This window comes from Macaca fascicularis, chromosome 6 (genome assembly GCF_037993035.2).
Source record: "Macaca fascicularis isolate 582-1 chromosome 6, T2T-MFA8v1.1".
NCBI lineage: Eukaryota > Metazoa > Chordata > Mammalia > Primates > Cercopithecidae > Macaca > Macaca fascicularis.
Genome location: NC_088380.1, coordinates 70,473,865 through 70,488,028, shown reverse-complemented (window position 1 = coordinate 70,488,028; position 14,164 = coordinate 70,473,865). Strand labels below are relative to the sequence as shown.

Sequence of the window (14,164 nt, the reverse complement as noted above, 5' to 3'; positions counted from 1 at the left end):
CTCCACCAACGACATAGAATAGAAAGTATAGAAATAAACTCAGGTATTTACAGTCAATTGATTTTCAACAAAGGCATCAAGAACACACAATATATAAAGAAAAGTCTCTTCAATAAAAGTTGGGAAAACTGGATATTCACCTGCAGAAGAATGAAATTGGACCTTTATCTCAAACTATATGCAAAACTCAACTCAAAATGTACAAAAGACTTAAGAATAAGGCCTGAAACTGTAAAGCTACTAGAAAAAAAGGGGGGGTGAGGCGGGGAATAGCTCACTGACACTGATCTCAGCAATGATTTCTTGGATAGGACTCTCAAAACACAGTCAACAAAAGTAAAAATAGACAAGTAGGATTGCGACAAACCAAAAAACTTCTGCACAGCAAAGGAAATGAATAAAGAGACAACCCATGGATTGGGAGAAAATATTTGCAAATCATACATCTGGTAAGGGGCTAATACACAAAATATATAAGGAACTTAAACAACTCAACAGCAGTAAAACAAATAACCCAACTACAAAATAGGCAAAAGATCTAAACAGACATTTCTCAAAGTTTGCTTAGACTAGAATAAGTTTTGTGGCTTGGCACGGTAGCTCACGCCTATAATCCCAGCACTTTGGGAGGCAGAGGCGGGCGGATCACGAGGTCAGGAGATTGAGACCATCCTGGCTAACATGGTGAAACCCCGTCCCTGCTAAAAATACAAAAAATTAGCCGGGCGTGGTGGCGGGCGCCTGTAGTCCCAGCTACTCAGGAGGCTGAGGCAGGAGAATCGCTTGAACCCACGAGGCAGAGGTTGCAGTGAGCTGAGGTTGCGCCACTACCCTCCAGCCTGGGCGACACAGCAAGACTCCGTCTCAAAAACAAAAAAAGGAAAAAGCTTTGTAATGCATGCTTACCATAGTTAATGTATTTCAAAATTGCTAAAAGAATACATTTTTAATGTTCTCACTACACACAAAAAAGGTAAGTTGTTGAAGTGGATAAATACGTTAGTTAGCCTGATTGAATCTTTCTACAATGAATACATACAGCAAAACATCACATAGTAACCTATAAATATATACAATTACTATTTGTCAATGAAAAATAAGATTATTTTAAAAGTTAGAAACGTGGTTACTATTAGGAGATGAGGGGTAAGTAACTAGAATGGGGCAAGAGGTGAATTTATGGGCAATGGTAATTTTTTGTTTCTTGATCTGGGTGATGGGTATATGGATATATTTAGTTTGTAAAAATTTAGCTAGCTGTATACTTATGTGCACCATGAAATATAGTTAATAGACACACTGTTTGTATATTATACTTAAATTAAGAGTTTAAAAGTTAAAAAAGGATCTTCCCAGACTTTACCTCAGACCAAACAATTCTGAATCTCTGGGTGAAGGGCCTAGGAATTAGTATTTTTCAAAGCCTCTTCCATGAGCCTAATGTGCAGTTGGGAGTGAAAACCGGTCCTATCATGGAACACAATGAATTCGATCTTTTATTTATCCACTCATTCCACAAACTTTAATGACCAGTTACTATATGCTTACGATATTAGCCGCCTCTGAGGATATAAAGATAAATAAGATGTAGTCTCTAAAGAGCTTAGTTTAGGCAAAGGAGAGGCAAATCAATAAATCCCAATTGAAAATACAAGCAAGCTACCTACAAGACCCAGAGGAGAAAGTGATTTGTCAAAGAAGAATGTATTCATTTTTTACTCATGTATTTACAAAAATATTTGGGTATCTATGCTGTTTGAACATGGAGATACAAATGTAAATGGACATGATCACTACTTTCAAGAAAGTTACAGTATAAGGATACACAAAGAAGAAAAAAATATATATATAACTTAATACTATACTATTACAGAAGTGTAGAAAGGGTGCACATAGGTTTGCACTAGGGAGTCAGGGAACATAGTACCAACTTGCTGACCTTGGAACTAACATGATACAAACTTGAACTTGTCCATGAGCACTAGGGATAAAAAGTAATATTCTACAGGACTGCTTCTCAAACTAATGCACATACAAATAACCTGGGGATCTTGTTAAAATGCAAATTCTAATTAAAAATGTATAGGACAGGACCTGAGACTCGGTATTTCTAACAAGTTCCCAAGTGATACTAATGCTACTGCTTCACAGATCACACTTTAAATAGTAAGGTTCTTGAGAGAGATTAGTCTCGAGAGAGAAGAGACAAAAATCTCCATAGCAGGGAGACCAAGAAAAAAAAATTGGAAAATAGTCAGTCGATTATCAATAAGATGGCCTTAGTGGGAGTAGTTTCAGTGGAGTGGTAGGCAAGAAGCTAAATGATGTGTATTTAGAAATAAATAGGAAGGAGGTAGGGATAGGAAATAAAATGGAATGGTTTAGTTAGTTTTTACTCTTGAAGCGAGGAAGATAAAGGAATATGGGTTGAAGAAATTCACTCTCATTTCATAAAAAAACCAGCAGCAAGGTGATCGACTGAGTGAGTGAGTTTGAAGTGTGAAGTAAACATTGTGGCGAGTGAGTAAAAAGGAAGCACTGGAGACACAGCTGAGGCTGGAATCTAGAAATCCATAATAATACCAGCTTGTATATAGCTGTGTGATTCTGCTGAGCTGTATCCAGTAGTCAAGATATAGGCATAGAGAAAGTGGGCTGGAAAGAAAGTGGGATTGGTACATTTTAAAAAGGGAAGAGGAAAGGGATTAGAAATCCCAGGAAGTCAGAATAGATATAAGGGTGCCTATTCTCTAAGGAGAGAAACTAGGAAGCATTTTGGATTTGTATTTCCCCTGAGCCCTTTTTTCAAATGAACAACTAGAGACACTGTTGCGAACACATTACTAGGAGAAGATCTTACTGTATGTAAACTTGTTGAAAACTATACTGTTAAATATCATTCTCTAGTTTAAATATTAAGCACTCAATAAATACATGTGTAGGTTTAACATCCAAAGTGATAAACAGTTTTAACAGATTCCGGATGTTTCCTTACCAAAAGAAGCAATACCATACATTTTCAGTAAAATTATACTTTGAATGGCTCCTTGCTTAAAGGGCTGGTAGGCTAGTCTAGTCTTTGATCCTACTGCTTAAATGGAAAAATGACCAAAGGATAATAGAGTACTTTAAGCACAACCAGACAAGAAGTTATGTATCAAGAGTACTCATTTTTTAATAGATAATGATTTCACACTGACATCCTATCTGGCTGGCAGCTATACCCATTACAACCCAAACTGAGCAGTGACTTTCCTTTAAATATAATTATCCTTTTTACCACATTGTAATTTTTCAGTACATTTGGAGCTTTCCTATGTTTTGTTGTTTTATTTTTTAACCATAAAGTTAACTCCAGAGACTTGCTGGTATAAATAACCAAAAGTACTAATGATCTGGAAATTTTTTAAAATTTATTTGTATTTTTTTAGAGACAGGGTCTTGCTGTGTCACCCATGCACGATCATAGCTCACTGCAGCCTAGAGCTCCTAGGCTCAAGCAACTCTCCCACCTCAGCCTGCTGAGCAGCTGGGATTACAGGCATGAGCCACCATGCCAGGGTCTGATTTTGGCAACTTCACGAACTGAAAAAATACATGGTCATGACACAATCATGGAAATTTCTTTTTTTTTTTTTTTTTTTTGAGGCGGAGTTTCACTCTTGTTGCCCAGGCTGGAGTGCAATGGCACGATGTCGGCTCACCACAACCTCCGCCTCCCAGGCTCAAGCAATTCTCCTGCCTCAGCCTCCCCAGTAGCTGGGATTATAGGCATGCGCCACCACGCCCAGCTAATTTTTTGTATTTTTAGTAGAGACGAGGTTTCTCCATGTTGGTCAGGCTGGTCTCGAACTCCTGACCTCAGGTGATCCACCCGCCTCGGCCTCCCAAAGTGCTGGGATTACAGGCGTGAGCCACTGCGCCCGGCCTGGAAATTTCTACACTAGAGGAAAAAACTGTTTCTTCCCTTTGAAATTCTGTACTTTCTCTACTATCCTGACCTTATTTTTCTTTTGTTTCTCTTTGTAGGTAGGAGAGATAGGATGAAGGAGGGAGAGTAGAGAATGTGAATAATGAAAATGTGGGGGAACAAAACAGTTATAAATAAATGTGTGCTGTTTGCACCATTTACAAAGGCACACTTTGCCAATTATTTTACCTAAAAGAATCCAATAATGTCCACAATACTCATGTTTACCTAAAATATTCAAGCCACCTTTGAAGACTTATTTCTTATTTAATTTACTTTTCTTAGTAGAAAAGTATTTAATTTACTTTTTTAATTTATTTAATTTACTTTTCTTAGTAGACTTGCAATGCACTTGAATATAGCTTTTTCCTCTACAGTGAATAGTACAAATTATGCGATTTTAATTTTGCAAATTATACTGATTTATAAAAAGAGAAAAACTGCTTACATGAGTAAGTGGATATATACGTTCCTATGTAAGAAATCAGCATAAAAACTAAGCTTTAAATGTCTGTTGTTTAAGTCATCCAGTCTATGGTATTTTGTATAATGGCCCAAAACACTCCTCTATCAATCCATTCTCCATACTAAATACAATCTCAGTGTATCATTTGCCTGTAAAAACTTCAATGGCTCTCCAGTATTCTCATGATAGATCAGATTCCTAAATCTAGCTATCAATGCCATGTTTGGTCATCAGGCCCAAACTACAGCCAAGGAAATCTTTTAAGAATAACCCTTAATTGTAAGAGTGAACATAATTTTGGAAAATGCGAACTTTGACTTTTCTTAACATTAGTTAAACAATTTTTTAAAGACACTTATGAAAGGTGCATTAAAAATAAACTTCAGTTCTTATACAAAATTTAGCATTGCTAAATTATAATTTATATTATAGGGTATATAAATACTTGAAATTTATTAAAGCCTATAAGACAGAGTTGGGAGTTTAAGGAACACTTAAATATAACATAAATATTTGGTTGGTTCATCTATTAAAATTTTTAAATATATTTTTGTTACATTATAAACCTAACCTTTAAAAAATTCATAATTTTTTAAAATAAGAAAACACATGCCTTGAATGAGTGGAATAAAACATTATGTATCCATAATTATATTCATGATTTAACTAAAAGTCACAGTGCTAATGAGAGGTTTTTCAACTCTATGAATCTAGAAGCATGCATATGATCACTAAAATCTTTAGTCTATATTAGCTACTATATATAGTATATATAATATAATTTAGTATATAAAATTATTCAACAGTGATTACTTGAGTGTCGGGTGAATATTGCTGGAAAAAAGACACTTAAGATGACTCCTAAGTGCCATTTCTAAATGTTCAAAGCTACGCTTTTAGTGGAAATTTCTGGGAATCATTTTTATTTGATTACATAAAGAAAAAAATTGAGGGAGCTATGCAATGATAGCATGGAAATCCTTTTTCAGTTTTTCTACATGTGGTTGAGAAACATGATTGAGAAAAAGAATGTTATTTAAATGTAGTTACATTCATCTTATCCCTAAATAGTATTTGAAGAAAACAATAATTATTTTAAATATTGCTTTAAATAATTAAAGCAATGTTATTTAAAATGTATACTATGAAGTTGAAATAGAATCACAAAGGAGATAATTTTTTCAATTAAGTTGAATTTCAGGAGAATAAAATGTTGAGTTATAAATCCAACAAACTTTTATCACCAGACAGTAAACTTTTCATCATTTGCTGAAATTTATTTTATGATACTACTGAGCTTAGGATAGGTATATGGTATTTGGTAAATCAGACTTGAAAAGATATTTAAGAACGTTTTCAGGCCCACACATTTTCTTCATCAATTTTGACAAATTTTGCTCACCTACATTATTTGAGGATGTCTCTTTTCTTTCTATACAATTACTCTACTGCTCTCACTGGTATTTAACAAATGCATTCTTTCACATCTAGCTAATACATTATTAGCCTATATATATGAACTTATAGAGCCTTTCTAAAAAAGGATCAGAGAGAAATAAAATGGAATTGAACTCACAGGATCATTACTATGTTTACTTTAAGCTTGGTGTATTTTATTTTAGGCCCGCTACTGGGCCAATTTGTACAACTGTTATGTTTATCAAACAATATGAAAATAGTATTTTAAAAATTAGCTGAAGAGAGGATTCAATCTGAATTAAAGTGAAATATAAAAAGACAAAAAGTCTGATACCTAGCACAGTAACTGACTCACCTGCGGCTGACTGATTTCTTCTCCACTTCTCCTTCTCCAGCTGATTTAACATTCGCGCTTGTGTCCTTTTTTAACTTTTTGGCAATTCTTTCTCTCATCAGGTTCTTTTCATCACCATCAACATATTCATCATACTCTGCACTTTCATCTTCTCCATCCTGTAGAAATGGAAAATGAGTATTTGCCAGGCACTCAATTTCCCCTTTCATTTCTAGAGATCTACTGCATCCACTGAATCTCCTTATTGCATTCTAAACTAGGTTTTTCTTTATTTTGTTTTCTTTTGTGTTGAATTATAAGCCTTTGAAGAATCTGCTACAGGTGGGAATAGCCCTGGGTTCTGCTCTAAGCCAACTATGTAATTATGGGATACCCCAGGAAAGGCTGTTTGCTCAATTCATGCCCAGCTCCTTTGTGCAGCAGACTTCACCCCCATATCACCCGGGCTATTGTATCTGTCTATATTCCTATTCTTATCTCAGTGGGAAATGTGGCTTCTGAAGGCAGTTGGGCAGCATACTGACCTCAACACGGATCAACTCAGGTAGAAGAGGTGTAGTGCAGAAGCTGAGATTTCTATAATCCAAGTCATAGCATCACTTCTCTTCTGAAAACCCTCTAGTGGGTCCCCAACTCACTCAAGGTCCTATGCAGTCTAAACCTCCCTGACATAATCTCCTACAACTCCAGCCCAGCAACACTAGCCAGCTTTGGAGTTGCTGTTCTCTCTAGCCTGAAACAAACACTCTATTCCAGATATCTCTTCATTGCTTGCTCTTTCATCTCCTTCGGATCTTTGCTCAAATATTACCGTCTTGGTGATGAGATTACCCTATTAAAATGGCAGAACCACACACTTACCTCCAGTACTCTTTCCCCTTCCCTGGCTTATTTTCCAAAGTACTTATCACCTATCTGATACACCATACATTTTAATTATTTGTATGTGTATTGTCTCTCATCCAACTATAGCATACACTCCATGAGGGCTAAAATTCTGGCCTGTTTTGCTTACTGTTGTGTCTTCAACTCCTAGAATGGTACCCAGCATTAACAGAGGGAGGAATGAAGGGAAGAAAGAGGGGAGAGAAGAAGGAAGAAATAACCCCAAGTAGATCATTTTTATTTCGTGATTCTTTCTTTGATCTGGTGAGTCGTAATGAAAGCAGGATTCTTAATTTGAGACTTGTGGACCCCTAAAGCAGTGGTCCTTAAAGTCTGGTCTTTAGATGGTATTACATAGTTGTTTATTAACACCTGAAATTCTAGTCCTCATTGCAGACTTATTGAACCAAAATCTCTGGGGGCAGAAATTATGAATGTTTTCAACAAGATGTTTAAGCACTAAAAGTTGACAACCACCAACCTAGGCCTTCCATGCTCAGGCCTCAGGAGATCTGAAAAAAATTCCCGGCAAATTCATATAATTTTGGTTGTGAATGTAGGACACTTTCCTGGGAAAGGATCCACAGTTTTAGTCACCCACCCATGATATTAAGAGCAAATTTATACTTTTACATTCTATCCTATACATTGATCCTATCTTCTAGACCCATATTATGTTACACAGATGTCTCCAAATTACTTCAATCTTGAAATGTATAAAATTAAGCTCATTACTTTTCATCCTTCTCTCCATCTCAACCCTATGCTTTCTTTTGTACCCATCTAACAAGTTGCCCAAACCAGAGACCTTGTGGTTGTCTTGGACTACTCCTCCCTCACCTCATAGTATGGAATCAGTCACCTCCTAGACCTCTTTCAAATCTACCTCTTTCCCATCTCACAGCTGTGGTCTTATATCAAGCTCTCCTCCTGCAATAGCTTCCCAGTGGCTGTCCTTGACATCAGTCTGTTTCCTCTAATTTGTCCTCTATAATATCACCAACGGTGATCTTCCTGAAATGCAAAATTGATCACAGCATCCTTCTTTTTAACAAACACCCTTCAACTGTTCCTCACTTCCTTTTGAGAAAAAATTCAAACTCCTCACCACGGCCTATGAAGCTCTGTAATGAAGCTCTGGCCTGTCACCACATCCTGTTCACGTTGGCCTGCTTGCAGCTCTTAGAACACACCAAACTCTCCTGCTTCGGACTATTTTATATATGCAGTTCCCCTTACCTTCAATAATCTTCTTCCTTGCTCTTCACAAGACAGACTCCTTGAAACTTTAAATCTCTGTTTGTATTTCCTAAATAAGGTATAATCTCTCCTTATTTCCATGCTTTAGTATATGCTGTTCTCTGAGCTAGAGGGACCCTACCCTTCACCACTTTCTTTTCTGACTTATCTAACTCCTAACTCTCATGTAAGACATAAACACCATCATCTCTTCCAGGAAGGTTTTCTTGACAAGGTCAGATATTCATCCTCTCTCTATCTCCTACTGATAGCCAGAGAGAGCCTTCTCTTTTGACTGTGATAATAGATAAATCTGTGTTCATGCATGGAAAGTTATGTACTTCCTAGTAAATTATATAATGCACAGATTAATGGGTTTTTATATACAAAGTGGCATATGTATAATTTGCAAAACTTGACTCTTATGTATTAAAGGAAAATCTTCCTTCTGTTTTGTTAGCTTTATTACCCAACACAACTAACAAAGATCACTACAGTCTTGAATGAGAATCTTTTGAAATGTGTATATAAAAAGGGGACACTACTATAAATGACTGATCAAAGCATTTCCCATGTATCATGTAGGATGCCCACACACCAACACTTAAACTTTTAACACAATAAAATTATAACATCTCAAGTTTGAGTATTAATGTAATGTTATGTGAAGGGGAGAAAAAAACAGACTAGAAATTCATATATAAGATTCTAATGTTGTAGAGAGATATATACACACACTCACGCACACCCCTAGAGTAAGGAAATATTCTAATACCTAAATGGATAATTTCTATTTTTCATATTTTTCCAAAATTTGACATATATAACTATAAAAGTTATACATTATACTATACTATAAAAAGTAATGCACATTACTTTTTAAGAACAAAATTAAGTCTTTGTAAAAATTTTGTACTTTCTATGAATTGTTCAAACTATATTTATACCAAAATAAATACTTACATCATCTAAATCTCCTGCTGCATCACCTTTTTCACTATAAAAAAATAAGCAAAACAAATTTTAGTTTCAAGGTAAAACTAATACAATTATTTTGTAAACCAAAAATCTAGAATAGTTTGCTGGGAATAACATTCCAAAAATGTATTTCAACATAGGAATTTAAGAAGGGCATTATAGAACAGATGGAAACACTCTTTATAAGTGGAACAAGTATGATTCATTAGCAAATATATGCGTTCACTAGAATTTGAAAGAAAAAAAGCAAACAACAACCAACAGTGCTATTTTTATGAACAATGGTCTGCAAAGAACAATTTCTTCTATTGGCTTGAAGTATTCTCGCTAAAAAACCCCAAATCCTTCAAATAAAAGGATATTAAGAAAAGATTGTCCTAAAACAGGAGTTTCAAAAATGAGCTAAACTGAGTACCACAGCATTGTAGTGCCCCTTGAGATAATGGCCCAGTTTATCTTGTGCAATTACATCTAACACCAAGACATCTTCCCTTCTCAAAGAGAAGAACAAAGGTAGCAAGACAACTTTCTGTTAACTCCTCAAAGTATGTGAGAATTTACAGTCAGCGGACTGGCCCCCACACTGGTAATTTCTTCACAAAAACCTTCAACTTGAATTTGTTCATTCATGATACAATTAAGGCAAAAATGCTTCAAGGAAAAACAGCAAAACAACCTTGAATTAAACATTAAACTGTTAAAGCAAACAGTTTCCAGTCCTAACACGTAATGGTAAAACAATTTTAAATGTAACTTACTCAACAGAGGTAGAGAGCAAGTGCAAAAGTGACTAGAGTGTTTCTCTCTATCAAGCTTGAAGTTCTCTATCTCTGTTATCAAAATGCTTTATTTTTTTGGTTGGTCTTGAAATTTTTGATTTATGAGTACTGACTGTTTACTCACAGAGGAAGCAAGAAAATTATCTGACCCAGAAAATTAAGAACTTAGGATCACACCAACAATGGACTAACCTTTCTACAACTGGAACAGAACTGAGATGTGGATCATCCTTAAGCAAGTCATGACTACTTTTGCTTTTGCCCTTCATGCTCTGGAAAGAATGTACAATATAATCATGAGGGGGGAAATAAACAGTATTCCTAAATGACGAGTTAACAAATTTACATAAAACCTAGCAATGATATAATATGGTTAGCAAAAGACGTATCCCTGAAAGGTTCAATACAAACTAAAGTTTTATAAGTAAGAATCTTACTCTTCTATTGACTGAAAATAGTATTTTAAAAACACCTTTTCTTTAAAAAATATCATTAAAAAGAAGTCTGCTGAATTACCAACTTGAAGCACTAAATTCTCATCATAATTTGTATGCAATGAAACTAGTTCATTTTTATGACCCCTATAACTTAGAAGCTAGATCACAAGAGTACTTTGAAATAAATGCACTCTATTATTCTTCAAATATGCCACCTATACTACACAGAATCACTTTTTAAAATGTTACTCAAGCAAAAGATGAGTGCATCCCCAAGGAACTACTTACCAACAGCAAAAAAAGATGTAGAAGAGCCTCTTGAGCATGAGAATATTTATCAATGACCAAATATTTATTAAATGCTTTAATTTCAAAGTTCATGTTTTCAACAAATGTACATTTTAGAAGGGAAACAAGACATAAAAAGGTTTAAGTAGCATGATAAAACAAAAACTACTGCTGCTATTAAGTATTAAATATACATTTGTACATATATATGTGTGTATATATGTGTGTGTATATGTATGTGTGTGTGTATGTGTGTGTGTGTGTGTGTGTGTATATATACATATATATATTTTGAGATGGAGTCTTGCTCTGTCACCAGGCTGGAGTGCAGTGGTGCGATCTCAGCTCACTGCAACATCCCTTCCGGGGTTCAAACGATCCTCCTGCCTCAGCCTCCCAAGTGGCTGGGATTACAAGTGTGCACCACCATGCCCAGCTAATATTTGTATTTTTAATAGAGAGGGGGTTTTACCATGTTGGCCAGGACCTCGTGATCTGCCCGCCTTGGCCTCCCAAGTGCTGGGATTATAGGCATGAGCCACCGTGCCCAGCCAAGAATTAAGTATATTCTTTGTGCTAGGCACTGTGCTTCAAATAGTATTGCTACTCCTCTCTTCTCTCCCCAAATTAAAGTATATGAGGTGGAAATTATTAGCCCCATTTTACAGATGGTTAAAGAGATTAAGTAATTTACTAAAGGTCACAAAACTAGTCAGTGGTAGAGGATCTAGGGTTTAAATCCAGGTCTGTCTGACAATAGTACCTGTAGATCAAAAATCTAAATGTATCCATTTTATTTTCCTCTAGGCCCCTATGGGCCCAGAACACTGGCTGGGTTTCAGAGCTGCAATCTCCTATTCTACAGATTTCCCTACTGTGGGGTGGGACACCTCAAACTTACACCCTGTATCTTGAGGTGGGAAGATGCTCACCACCCCAACTCCCAACTAATCATATAAAAGTGAATAGTTAAGAGATTAGAGTTGACAGAAAGAATAATTTCTGCTTTGAAAAATTTTGAAGAAAATTTTATATGGAAAATGTATTACAAAGTATGTTAACTAAAATGTTTAAATGACATCTAAACAGACACAGAGAGATGAAAACACCTCTTTCCCTCAAGCCCCCTTCACCACTTTTAATTTGAAAAACAGGCCCTTAAATAGACTTTAATTTCTGTATGAATATGGAGCTCCCTATAGATTTAATCAATTAAAACATGCATAGAGTGCAATTTCATAATACAAAACTTTCTCCAACAGTTAATCTAAATATGCTATTATTCGTAGTTTTAAAAAGCCATAGAATCTGAATTAGGCAATTAATCTATATATCTAATTTCATAAACTTACCTAAACTGAGGAGAGATGGAAAAGCAAAATGTCATCTAATTACTGGATAATGTTTCTCCAAGTATGAAAAATGGGGGAAATATTCACAAAACAGAAGGTGGTGTAGTAGAAAGAACACAGGACAAGAAGAAAGATGATGGTTGGACCAAATGAGTTTCAAAATGTAATATTCCATAATTACATGGGGTTTAGTCTAAAACATCTACCATTTGTTGAAACATAGTGATCTCAAGAGACCTCAGAAACACTGCCTACAAAATGGAAATAATAATTGTAACAGCCTTGCCTATTTCACATCAGAGAATTAAATGAGATTATCTGCAAAAGTGTACAGTGAACATCAAATAACTTAAACAAGAATAAAAGCCTGAACATCTTTCATTCATGCTTTCCTTCCTTAAAATTCCTTTCTCCTGTATCTCTGGCCATCAGATTATTTTCATCTACCCTCAGAAATAGTCCTTTATTAATTCTCCCCACCTGGTTCCCTTATAAAGTCACAATCATAAACACCACAGTCAGAATTGGCCTCAGATCCTCTGTTCTAGCTTTTTAGTCCACTGATCGGAAAATGACTTACACTAATAAATAGCAAAAGCAAGATTAGAATTTAGATCTCTAAGTAAACTCTTGGTCCATTAATGAGCTATATTATTTCACTTCTTTGTGAATGTTAGTTTACAATTGTTAATTTCATTGTTAATATATTTTTAAAATGAGTTCTTGTACTCTTGAAAATCACTAAGAGCGATTTTAAGTTTTCTCCCTGTAAGAAATGATAAGTATGTGAGGTAATTCATATGTTAATTAGCTTCATTTAGCTAATTTAAAAATTAATTAATTTTTTTTAAAAAGGTTCTTGTTTGTCTTCCAAAACTTACTTTAAACAGCTGGAAGGAAAAAGAAAAAACTTGTTTTATATGAATTTAAAATAAGACTTGACAATAGGAGGAAACTGTGTTTAATTTTAATAATCATTACCATTTCAAATTTTAATTAACTTTTAAAACTAAATTAGTATAGAAATATATGAAAAGGCAAATTTTTAGGCCTCTCTTCCCACTACAGTAGACTCTGAATCCTGCAGGGAGAGAAAGCAAATTGGAGATGAACTGAAGAAATTAGGAGACAATCATTAAGAGGGTGAAAATGAATTCAGACATTTCCCTTTAATGCTTATTCTTTCTGAATGACCTACTTTAAGGTTCTTATTTATACCATTAGGTAACAGTGACTTTGAAGGAAGAACAAACACCACATATATTTTTAAATGTTTTAAAAATTGCTTAAAATAAGTTGACTAATTAAAAGGTTTAGATGATGAATGAAATACTAAATATATTTAGTGAATTCAGTGTTAGGGGCTTCACAGAAATTTCAAAACTATCTGCAAACAAATGTACAAATGAAAATCAGAGGGACACAGAAAAACTACGTTGTCTAGAACTTCATATCCAAGAACAAAGAGGCAGCAAAACAGTAGGAACTACATAGAATACAGGTAGAAGGGAGCAGAGGAAGAGAGAAGGGGTGGGGGAAGTGATGGGGGAGACAGGGAGAGAAAGAGAAGAAAGAAAGGAAGGAAGGGAGCGATGGAGAAAAAGAGGAAAGAAGGAAGGAAGGAGGAAAGAAGTGAGGGAGGGAGGGAGGGAAGGAAGGAAGGAGGGAGGGAGGAAAAAGAGGGAGGGAGGGAGGAAAAAGAGGGAGGGAGGGAGGGAGGAGAGGTACACAGGAGCAACACTGGCCAAGAAGCTGAAAGGTTTGGGGCTCAGTCTCTAACTCTGTGTGGATAATTTTATGAGTCAACTTGGCTAGGCAATGGTGCCCAACCGTTTAGTGAAACACCAGTCTAGATGTTGCTATGAAAACATCTTTTAGATAAGATTAGTGTTTAGGCCGGGCGCGGTGGCTCACGCCTGTAATCCCAGCACTTTGGGAGGCTGAGACGGGCGGATCACGAGGTCAGGAGATCGAGACCATCCTGGCTAACAAGGTG

The 14,164-nt window shown here is 35.6% G+C and overlaps 1 protein-coding gene across 4 annotated transcripts in view; it reads right to left on the bottom strand.

Annotated features, from left to right (window-relative positions):
* Positions 1–14,164, bottom strand: part of CWC27 (CWC27 spliceosome associated cyclophilin) — a 262,287-nt gene that overhangs the window by 213,909 nt on the left and 34,214 nt on the right. For all 4 annotated transcript variants that reach the window (XM_045393777.3, XM_065546311.2, XM_065546312.1 and 1 more), the window contains exons 8-10: positions 10,284–10,363; positions 9,298–9,331; positions 6,211–6,368 (exon numbers count right to left, since the gene is read on the bottom strand). In XM_045393777.3, coding sequence (XP_045249712.1) covers positions 6,211–6,368; positions 9,298–9,331; positions 10,284–10,363 — 272 coding nt within the window. The remainder of the gene's footprint in view (positions 1–6,210; positions 6,369–9,297; positions 9,332–10,283; positions 10,364–14,164) is intronic.